General features: G+C 48.4%; 1 protein-coding gene across 1 annotated transcript in view; it reads right to left on the reverse strand.

Annotated features, from left to right (window-relative positions):
• epha10 (EPH receptor A10) overlaps nt 1-7,748 on the reverse strand; it is a gene marked incomplete at its 5' end in the record, with an annotated part of 156,899 nt that extends 149,151 nt beyond the window's left edge. The window contains one exon of the mRNA XM_079749336.1: nt 7,664-7,748. Coding sequence (XP_079605462.1) covers nt 7,664-7,748 — 85 coding nt within the window. The remainder of the gene's footprint in view (nt 1-7,663) is intronic.
• Nucleotides 7,749-12,500: the final 4,752 nt, after the last annotated feature.

Consider the following 12,500-nt stretch of genomic DNA (forward strand, 5'->3'; position numbering starts at 1 on the left):
CTTACTGACTATTACTATTTGACAGTAAAATGCTCTGGGATGGCACATTGGAAAAGTCATTCAACTTTCATGAACTGTCTCTCCTACGAGAGCTATAAGTATTAATTTATATATATATATATATATATATATTTTACGTCCATTGTGAATGGACAGCAGACAGACCTGTCGAGGTGGGCCAGTCATGTTGAATAAGTCGTAACACACACACACCCCTTTGACGAGGCAGATCTGACACGAAAAAATACCATTACGAGACTCCTTCTCCCTAAAGGTCTGGCCAAACGATCTCAGAGCGAGAGCTCCACTCAGACCTAACGAGTCGAGCGCCGACGCAAGCGGAGCTAAGATGAGCGGTGGGCTGGTGGTGGAGCCTGAGGGGGAGGGGAGGGCCAAGAGCAGGGGGTCAAAGCTGGACATGAAGGCGGACAGGTGTGAAGACAGGTGTGAAGGAGGGGGGTGGTGGGGACGCCTGTCCGTGTTCCTCTCTCACGCGCCTGCGAGTGCACCCGCCCGAAAGGAGTGTGTGTCGGGTGACAGACCTCCGAGGGCTAGCAGGGTCCGTGAGCACCGAGCTATTCTCAGAGGCACCTTTACAGCTCGGAACACACGGAGCTCACGAGCGCGTTCCGGAACTCACGAACGGCGTGTTACGGAACACGTGGCAGGAGAGTTCCGCACGCAGCTTGTCCACCGGCGCTCGGGGAATAAAAACAGTCGGGTTCAGTTGAGTCCGCTGTGCTGGAGGTATGGAGGAGCCTTATGTAAGCAGAGAGAGAGCTGACCTTTTTAAAAGGAAGACACATTTACATCCGTAACTGGGCGAATCCCGACCGCGCTCTGACAACGGAACCCAAAGACGTGGCTTTTCCCGTGGAAACGTACGATAATGAGATTACACACCTTGATATGAGAAAAGGACAGGACCCCCAACGCCGCCATCACTCCTAAACATCCCAACCTTTAAACATCTGGCAGCGTTCTACACACAGATAGGATCCACATCCACCTTCTAGTAAAGCGCGAATCACCAAGAAGCACATCGGTAGATCTGACTCTTCTACATAGATATATTTACACGGGTGTTTACAGACAAGGAATACCAAGGAAGGTACCGCGGTCGGGAATCGAACCTGTGTCCGCTTCAAGGCGTGTTGCCTACGAGTGTTGAAGGCGCACTGAGTGGATTGAGCCACAGTAAATATTTTAGTGGGAGAAATACTCGGGAACCAAAATTGTGGAAAGTGTTGCCCCCCTGCCGCTTACTGTGTTGCACGCGGAGCCAGAAGAGGGCAGGAAGAAGATTGATCTCCGATGACGGCTGAATTGAAACTAATTAAAAACCAGAGAAAGATGCACCCTGTCACCCATTAGGATTAGGAAAACCAATCAGCGGCAACACACTAGTCTAAAGTCTAATGACGACTTAAGAACTCTTTAATGTCGCATTCATTTTCGTTTAACCGACAAATGGATAAAAAACGCATAATTTCACGAATGGACCGAAAATGCTCGATTAGAAATAGTGCTGAAACTTTCAGATTGTTTTGCTGAAAGTCCACCCTAACGTTATGCTAATTGTTGTCCTACTTTTCCATTCACCCATGAGAAGGACACTGCGCTTCCGTGCAAGCACACACACACACACACACACACACACACACACACACACACACACACAAAAAGTGACATTTTATTATTAATTCATCATCCCGCAGCCTACATTTAAAACCTGCATCCATGCAGCTCTGCTGCCGGTTGCACCTGCATACGCAAGCAATCCCACTGAACACACTGTTAATAAAGGCACGCTAGCCCACATACACACGCACTGGGACAAGCACACTCGAAACAAACACACTTGCACAAGAAGCAAGCACGCTATTCTTGTGGAGGCATCAGAAATTTCTGGCGAGAGAGAGCGGGAGAATGAGAGAGAGAGAGAGAATGAAAGAAAGAAAGAGAGAGAGAGAAACCCAACCACAACACATGCTCTCTCGCAAACTCAATTGTTCAGTCCGTGCGACTGTGCGTGCGTGTGTGTGCGTGCGACTGTGCGTGTGTGTGTTCTAGCCAGCGTGTGTGCGTGCGGGGTGCTGTGGTGACAGAGTGGGAGGTTAAGTAAGGATGTGGTGGAGGCTGTTCACATTCATTTCATGTCACACACACCGGGCGCTGTGCAAAGTCACTGTGACAGCATACAATTCCCCCCGGGCCGACACCAACCCCCCTCTGCCTCTGATTCTGCCTTCGGTCATGGCTTTACAGTTCACACTATCCCCTTATGCCCGAGCTTTCTGGTTCCAATTACTAGTTAGCCGTTTCACACACGCTTTTAGGGAGAGAGACACGACACATGCACGGAATTAAGGCGCAGGTGGCATTAGGGCGGCTTGCTCAAGGGTGTGGATGAAGCAGGGTTTTGAACCCAGATCCTACCATGACTACATTTACATTTAGGGCATTTGCCAGTCGCTTCTAACCAAAGCAATTTATAAAAAGTGACGACTAGACTAAATGGACCCCTACCTTCCCACCCTGGGTCTACCTTTGTAAATCGACTTAACAATCTGTTCCCCTCATCCACCGCGACCAAAACATCTGTTTGAAATGCACCGCTGCGTTCCTATTTCCTGTAAGAACGCTAAAGAAGTTTGGCTACATCGAGATGTGGGGAAGGATAGTGCAATTGAGTGATTATGGATTATGATAGATTATAGATAATAGTGACTATATGATGGAGACCCAAAGGCTAGGGATTCACTCCGCTCATCTCTGAAGGAAATTCCCTTCGGGGATGAACAAAGTAGCCCTCTCTCACCTCCATCAGTCAGACCACTTTAATAACCAAACCGGTCGGCCAAGTCACTAAAAAAGCGGATAGTATAAAGTATTACATTAAAAGAGGGAACCGCTATTCCGTATTTCACCCAGGAAGGTTAAAAGATGAATATTTAATGCCTAATGTATTTTTTTGTCCCAACCTTTTTGTGCTCAAATCTCTTCAGACCCCCGCTGGCTGGAGGCAGGGTCTCCTGCTCTACACGACGAGTGAGTCCACCTCCCCAACCTCCTCGCCTCCTCTCCTCACCTCCTCCTCCCTGGTTCCTCAACCTCCTCACCCCGTCCCCACGCCACCCCTCTCCGTCACGATGACAGCGGCCCTGAGTCCTCTGAAGGGTGAAAACGTCCCCAGGAACCACAACTGCCAACTTCACAAATCACTCTGACCTTTCACACAGACACTTAGACACACGTCACACACAAACACACTCGCATAAGCATGCACACACACACACACACACAAACACACACACAAGCGTGAACACACACACACACGCACACACACACACACAAGCATACACACACACAAACAAACACGAACACGCTGACACGCTGACACGCACACACACACACACACACACACACACACACACACACACACATGGATCCAAGTCTGTCCTTGCCAGCCAAGAGAGCATTTATAGTTGGCAGCAGAATGAGTACAAGCCTCCATCAATCTCAGACAATTAGTCTTCATTCTGATCCCCGAGTTTAGAGATCAAGTCCATTGCATGCTGGGAGAATTTTTCTCTTTACCCCCCCTGGAAAGACCTGGAAAATGATAAAGAGATTAGAAAGCGAATTTTTGGATGTGTCATGTAGGAGCGCAACTTTTAATGAGAAATTTAAAATGTTACTTTTTCTGTATTGTTTTTCACAGCTTGCTGTGTGGCTACACACGTTGTGTATCTGCTGGGTTTATGTGTGTGCGGTATTTATGGTCCCCTTGAACTGAAATCTACATTTTAGTCGTCAAGTCATATATCACATGCTAGAATATATTCTGAATGCATTTCATCAAACGTACCGGCAAAAATCAATACGTTCAATCACGCTCTGCATAGTGAGTAGCTACACCGTTCCACTATTGTCCGATAGGTAAAGATAACATAGCATGGGAAGATTAACATAGAGGCTACATAACGTACGGGTAGGTAGGATTCATATTACACCTTCAAGAAAAAACTTAAATTCTATCTGGAGAAGTATTAGCAGCTCGTACCATTTAAGAACTCGTTTTAATCCATTTACATTATAATTTCGCTTTTACCAAAAGTGACTTACAATCCAAAGCACTTTATAGTGAGTTCAGATCCATGTCATTCAGGTAAGAGCAGGTAGAGTTTAGGGCCAATCTTCCTCCAGGAGGCCTACAACTAGACTGATGACATCGAGGTTTGAACTAAACCATTCCGCTAGGGAATAAACCAGGCGAGACCAGATTCACTCCACAATCCTGCCGTAAAAATCCTCATAAAAAAGACACAACTTCACAACCATGCTCTTTTAAAGGGGAACTTTAACGGCAAAACAGCGCTAGCTTTCCTTCCTCCCCTTACATTATGCCGGTGTGATCTGTAAGCAAGCGCAGACCTGCATGATGTATAAGTGACGGGGTTGAAGAGGTCATGCAGGAGTAAGTGTTCTCGGGGCCAAGGTAAACAATAGGCCGCCTTGCACCTGCTCAGCGCATCGCTCAGTCAAGTAGCATGAACAGGCAAACAGCAGGATATACACAGAGCTGGGCACGCACCAAGGTCCTCACGCTGACGGCAAAACACAGACGATGTGCACACATTCGCACAGCACACAGCCACGCACGCAGACACACACAGACACACACACAGAAAAACAAAAACAGGCTATAAATAAACACGCATGCACACACAGATGCACGCAAGCACGCAAACACGCACCAAAACCAGACTGAAAGTAAACCCCCACACACATACAGGATACTCGACACACACAAAGTAAACACACGAACAAAAACACACTCCGGGAAAAACACACTCCAGTAAACGCACACAGACACACACAAGCCACGCTGCAGTTTTTCGAAACTCTCCCTATCCGCCTCTCGCTCAATCATTCCACCTCTCCCCCTTCTCTCCCGCTCTGGAAAAAAAAAACAGGATGGATGCAGTGGGCAGGAGAGAGGGAGGGAGGGAGGGAGGGAGGGAGGGAGGAAGGGAGGGAGGAGGGAGGAAAGGTAGAGGAAGTAAATGAGATCCCAATGAGATGCCAAGGTGTGTTAGTGGTGAGGCGCTCGGAATGAGAAAACCGCCTGAAGGAAAGGGAGCAGCTCGATTGAGTCTGAACACTGTGTGTGTGTGTGTGTGTGTGTGTGTGTGTGTGTGTGTGTGTGTGTGTGTGTGTGTGTGTGTGTGTGTGTGTGTGTGTGTGTGTGTGTGTGTGTGTGTGTGTGTGTGTGTGTGTGTCTCGTGCCCTCCTCCCCAATCGCATTAGTGCTCGCTAACGGTTACCATGTGAGATGCATAGCAATCGCTTAGCGGTGGGAGGAGGAGGAGGAGGAGGGGATGAAGAACAAGAGGAGAAGAGAGGAGAGAGCGGAGAGGGCGGGGGGAGGAGGAGGAGGACACAAGGAGAGCAGCGTCGAGGAAGAGGAGGAGAGGGAAGAAAGGAAGGGGGAAGGAAAGTACAAGTTGCTGGTGTTTGACAGTAAATAAGAGCGATAGGAGGATGAATGCATGAGGAGAGGAGTAGGGGGAGGGGGGGGGGGGGAACAGCTGTTAGATAGGGAGGTGAAGAGGAGGAGGCCGGAGATACAATATTCTAGAACATTCAACTACATTCTGTTTGTAGAATCTCAAAAAAATTCTACAAACATTTGACAACCTTCTAGAACCTTCGGCTAAATTCTACAACATTCCAGAACAATCCAATGCACTTGACAACGCTTGAGAATTCAAAACATTTGAGGACATTCCAAAGAACATTGTACTTTGTTCTTGTACACACTCAGAAGATAACGCAGGCATATTTTCTGTCTGGTAAATGGTACAACCTTGACTGTGGCATTCCGTTTTCACACTTAGAGCAAAAAATACCTAGTTGGCAGTGGCCAACGGTCTACGAACAGGAATAAATCAAAGAAGTGAGAACATGGAAACTAAAAAATGGTATCATTGGATCACAGAACTGCTTCAAACAGCGAGCCAAGGCCAGTCGCAGTCAGACACACACACCGGTTCCACGGAACAGTGCCCCTCAGAGCACAATAGACCGGTGTGTGTGTGTGGGGGGGGGTGTTTGTGTTTGTCCTGCGGCAGTGTCAAAACAATATACCATACACGCAACTCCCGCACGCATGCACCTTGCGTGCATCCTCGTGCATCGGCATGCGTCCGGGAACGAAGCGAACATTATTTTTTGAACATATGGTGTCACGTGGGCGCGCACACGCAATGGCTTTGAATGGCGCGAGTCCGTGGCGTGTAGGTGGTGTGTGCGTGGTGATGTGTGTCAGTGTGTCACGCAACGCCGTGCCAAAACAATTTCCTTTACCAATCCTGTACCAATCCCTCCGCGAGTCACGGTAAGTCATGATGACGATGAATCACGATGAGGAGGATTGTGATTATGGTGGCCTATCAACGACAATTAAATTTCAATTGAGTGTGTGTTTCCGTGCGTGCGTGCGTGTTTGGTCCCAAAGCACGTCAACCCCCTGGATGGTGAGTGAGTGATCCGTTACATGATGACGGGGAGGGTGGGCGACCCAGCCCGGAGAGAATGCTGTGATCACCCCCTGGACCTAAAGCGACTGACGCACGGGTTCAAAGCCACAAAAAGTCGCGCGCGCTGAATCCCTCTCGTGTCACGTGCCGGTGCCACTACGTTGATTCGAATTGATTGATTTGGGATTGATTCGATTCTAAAGACAACTGAGGGGTGCCGCTGACTGCGAGGGATGTTGGGAGGGTTGAGAAGGTCGAATGCGATGGTAGGAGCAGTTTAACCCGTCCGAGGCCGGTTTAGGGGTGGAAGGGGAGCTCTGGAGTAATACAGCGGCGGGACAAAGGAGTACCAGTTGCGCATTGAATTGAGTAGGCCTACCCGAAATACACAACACACGCTTAATGTTAGTCTCCATCCTCGTTTACAAAGGATCCCGCTCCCTGACAGATAGGCAGGTTTAGTTTGGACTCGGTGATTTTCAAACCATAGCTTGGTAGTGAGATGGGTGATTAAGTTTGGTGATGGAGTTCGTGAAACGTTGGTCTTTTCTAATTAAACAGAGGTTAACGCTCAGATGTGTTTTTAACATGTTTCCGACTGGATATTTATTGTGGACTTAAATCACTGTGGAGCCTATAAAGGCTTTAGGATTGGTCCCATCCCGTCCCCGTGCATTTGACGCTCACCGGCGGCAGCGACTCAAACGTGACGTTTGAGTCTACATTTTTTTGGTCGTTTATCAAGAAAAAATGAATCATTTTCCGTTTGACTTGACAGTCGAGAGTATTGCTGTGAAACTATTTGAAACAGAAACGCATTCAGCTTAGCCAAACGTGACGCGTCTCCGTTCCTCCGTCCCTCTCCACGAGCGACCATCACCATCCCAACGACTGTCTGAAAAAACACAACTTTCGGTGTCCCGACCCAAAACCCCCTCTTCGACCTCAAAGTACCAAACAACCAATCATCTGACTGATTGCAAAAACCGCATTAAATCTCTCTCCACCGGACCGCGGATCATCCCTGACCGTCAAGTCAACCGCCGTGGCTGTGGCGCGCAGGTTCTGGCCACGAATCAACCCATACAAATAAAAAGCGAGCAGACCCGGGTACATACCTTCCTCCCCGAGACAGTCCTCCGCCGCGCCGATCAATAACATCCACAGCACCGAGGCGAGCGTCCAGTGAGGAGGAAGATCCATGTTGGTTATGAGAGGCGCCGCGGCTCTCTGCTCATAGCTCTCCGATCGCGCGCGAGACGAGGCGCACCGCAGCAGCAGCAGAGTCACACTAACCGCCGAGTGCTGCACGAGACACACACCACACACACACGCGGCCTGTTGGAAGTCGCGGGAGGGGGGAGGACTCGGATTTTTTTTTTTTTTACCGGATCACCGATTGGCGTTGAGAGCGATGGAGTGGTGTCTGTCTGTCTGTTTGTCTGTCTGTCTCTCTGTCTCTGTGTGTGTGTGTGTGTGTGTGTGTGTGTGTGTGTGTGAGAGAGAGAGTGCGTGTGCGTGTGAAGCGTAAGTCTCCAAAGACTTCAATCTATCAGAGGCGAGTGTCGACCTTGACTCTCCAGAGTCCGCGCCACCAGTTGTTTTAGCGGCGGAACTAGTCGCACGGTGCTGTGTGTGTGTGTGTGTGTTGCGCTGGAGCGACGGCAGCAGAGAGAGCACATGGGAGCCTCAACGTTATCGCAAGATAACTAAACCCACGGGGAGGTCGGAGCAGCTCGACGCGCTGTTTGCGTCGGTTACGTCACGCACGTGGAGCTGCGTCCGGTGATCGCCCTGTGAAGCGCGCGGCGATATTTTGTCTACGCATTAAAAGTTTGCGGAAGCGGTTAAAAGCCGTGCATGCGTGTCAGCGTGTGCACCCTGCATATTTAGCGTCAATCATGCACTATATTCGTCAAATCATCGCAAACTGCAATGTTGCCTTCTTCATTCTTCATTCAGATCCAATCGGTTTGAATCACGAGACTATACCAGTCAGAGAGCAGCCTCGCACTGACCCCGAAAGGCAAAGCAGAGCGGACGGACTGGAGAGGAGGAGCTGGCTGTCGAGAGCCGGACGTTACAGCGTTCAGCGGTTATGATGTCCGGCTGACGGCGCACCACGCCTGCAGGGACGGAAGCCCCTACGTGCTGACGTCCGAAAACCCGAAAACCTCTCCGAGGCCGCATGTTTACAGTGCGAACTTGGCCACTAAAACAAGACCTTCACAGTTTGTGAGTGCAAATCCTGCAGACCCCCAGGGGGTGTGCCTGTAGGCGGGTGTTCGGGATGTCAAATATTATACTGAGGTGTAATTATGTCTTTAGTGGGGAATTGGGTCACCTTCACCGGGTTATTGATTTCATGATCCAGACAAATGCCCCCGCCCCACACACACACACACACACACACACACACACACACACACACACACACACACACACACACACACACACACAGACAAACAGTGCTAGCATTATGTCCTCGCAGTATTTCCTCTTCATGGTTTAACAATGACAAAGTGATATTTTGATGATTGATATGAGACTGCTAATTGTCTGAAGCAGGTTTGATAAGCGATCAAACACTTTAGTGATCGCACTCATAGAATCTTGGAAATGGAAATAGATTGAAGGCTCTGCTCTCTTGGACTTCATGTTAGATTATTATCAGGGATGTCAAGTGAGATAAAATGAAATAAATGGGTGTTATTGATATAAACTCTATAGTTGAATGTGACTTTATCAGATGGAACATTGCATCCTGCACAGTCCCTTGTGTCCAATCTGAACGAGAGAGAGAGAGAGAGAGAGAGAGAGAGACACACACACACACACACACGCACACACACACACACACACACACACCCAGAGAGAGAGAGGGACAGAGAGAAAGAGAGAGAGAGGGATAGAGATAGAGAGAAAGAGGGACAGAGAGAGAGGGAGATTGAGAGAGACAGATGGGGAGAGAGAGGGAGAGAGGGAAAGAGGGAGAGGGAGATTGAGAGAGCAAGAGAGAGTCACACAGAGAGCAAGAGAGGCGGATTGAAAGAGAGAGGCACACACTCAGACAGACAGGCCGACAGAGAGAGAGAGAGAGAGAGAGAGAGAGAGAGAGAGAGAGCTTACACTGCAAGCAAAGTCTTGAATGATCGTTCCGTGACAAGAGCCGACTTGCCCGCCTGCATCACGTTGGAATACCTCCACCTCCTCCACCTTCTCCTCCTCCTCCTCCTCTTCCTCCTCCTCCTCCCCTAAGCACAACACACATCACATGACCATGACTGTGTGCTGATCAGAGGAAATCCACAGCGATGTCATCAGCGATGTCATCAGTGATGTCGTTGTGTCTTCTTGAAATTCAAATATCCATCACGCGTCTCAAACTTCTCTCCAAACGCACACACACAGACACAGACACACCCACATGCACACACCCTTCAGTTTTTGCTAGTTTATCATTTATACTTTACATAAAATGGGTACAAAATGATCCAATGCCAGTCGACTCCCTTGCTTATGAGACCTGAAAGACTCTCTTGCCTGGCCAGTCAATGGCTTTCAGGAATCACACAGACACTCACACTTTCACCTTGAAGCATAAAACAGGTTTCACCTGTTCACCGGGGTCAGGGGTCATCCATCAACACGCCGTGTACAGTAGCGGATATTTACTGAAATATTATATTTTAGATATGTATTGTCATGAATATCGCTCAAGGCGCAAACTGAATGTGTATAAATAGCCAACTATTGATGACTGCACTCAATACACAATTAAAAAGTAAACCGTAGGGACAGCATTTCCAAAAGGTGGGAAACATTTCTTAAAATGCAGAATTATGGAGATTGAGGGTACACTTGGCACTTTGTCAATGCGCAACGCCGTGAGCTATGCCTCTTTCACGGCTTGAAGGACATGCTAACGGTCGTGCTAACAGAATGGCCAGTCAGCAGGTCTGATAGCACCTCTGAGCTAACGCCGCCGCCGCCGCCACTCATAAAGCAGCTCCGTAATGACCCTAATAAAAGTTTTAGCAGCTCAGGCGGAGCCTCGGAGGGAGTTGATTTTGCACACGCACACACACACGCATGCACGCACAAACCCATGCACACTTACGTATGTGCGCACGTACGTACGCTCGCAAATGGATACAAGTATACATACACACACGCTCTGACACACACACACATTCAGACACACGCACACACAAACACACACACACACACACACACACGTATATCCACAGTCCCACACCATGTGGTCCCCAATGGACAAGCACACACCATCACAATGCCTATGTATAAATTTACACACACACACACACACAGACATATTTGTATAAAGACATGCACACACTGACACACATGCACGCATATAAACATACCCACACTCATGTGTACACAGATATACGTACATGCATTCAACACGTGCACACATACTGTATAAGACTCACAAATTAACAGAAAGGCTCAAAATCAATCACAAACAGACACACTCACAGGTTTACGCACGCACACATACACACACAGAGTGTTTGACCATTGTTTGTGCTGCATGCCTCCAACACAAAACAATTATAAAATCCCCCGGCCTGTTTGCTAGCGTTATTGATTTAGAGTGTGTTGTGTGTTGTCGAGTGGTACATGTAAATATCTACCTTATAGTGTGTAGGGGGTGTTTGTATTTTCCAGTGTGTGTGTGTGTGTGTGTGTGTGTGTGTGTGTGTGTGTGTGTGTGGGTCTATTATACTCCAATTAAAGCTACAGCTCTTCCCATCATTTTCTCATGAACCCCATGCACACACACTTGGACACACAAACACACACACACACAAATACACAGACGAACACACACACACACACACCCACACACTAGCGGAATGCTCGTTTGCGTTCTCTCAACATGCTTGTGTGTGTCCTCTCTTACCTTTTATCCAAGTCAAAGAACCGGTAAAATGAGAGATTATAATAATATAAAGCCATCATGCCAATAAAATATGCTCAGGTCACACTTATAGCTCGGCCCACCCTCCACACACACACATACACACACAAACACACACACACACACACACACACAACTCCACGTATCCAACCCTTTGGAAAAAAACGTACAGGCAATTAAAGTCCTCATGTTGGATCATTAGTATTATTATTGCAGGTGCAGACTGAGGGAGGAGAAAGAACAGCATGGCAACCGGGAGGGGGGAGGGGGGGGGGTATATGTAAGTGGGCTGACAGTGGAAGGGAGGGAGGGAGAGAGGGAGGGAGAACAAGAGACAGGGAGAGAGAGAGAGTGAGTGAGAGAGAGAGAGAGAAAACCAGAGAGGGAGAGTTAGAGGGAGGATGAAGAGATAGTCAGAGAGAGAGAGAGAGAGAGAGAGAGAGAGAGAAAACCAGAGAGGGAGAGTTAGAGGGAGGATGAAGAGATAGTCAGAGAGAGAGAGAGAGAGAGAGAGAGAGAGAAAACCAGAGAGGGAGAGTTAGAGGGAGGATGAAGAGATAGTCAGAGAGAGAGAGAGAGAGAGAGAGTTGTAACAGTTAGTTCCAGTCCCAGATGTGTTATGCCTCTGATGTGTGATTCCCATTTACACTAACAGCTGTCTCCAGTACCACCCCTCCTCCCAAACACCGGAGGAGGGGTCCGGTGTCGGAGCTGGGCCAGTCCAGAGACGCGTACTGTAGGGGGAATTCAGGACCGTGGACAGTGACTCCCACCACCTGTCTGTCTGTTTCCACTGGCTGTTTTTGTAACGTATCAAACTGCCACGGCTTACACCGCATCTGATAACAGGCACACATGTACATACATGGATTCAGAATAATACACACAATACGCACACAAAGGCATCACACTGAAACGACGACACCCAACTATCCCATCACACACTCAGAATTGAAGACACTTCAAATAGTGAACACACACACACACACACACACACACACACACAC

Source organism: Pollachius pollachius (assembly GCF_949987615.1).
Source record: "Pollachius pollachius genome assembly, chromosome: 13".
Classification (NCBI taxonomy): Eukaryota; Metazoa; Chordata; class Actinopteri; order Gadiformes; family Gadidae; genus Pollachius; species Pollachius pollachius.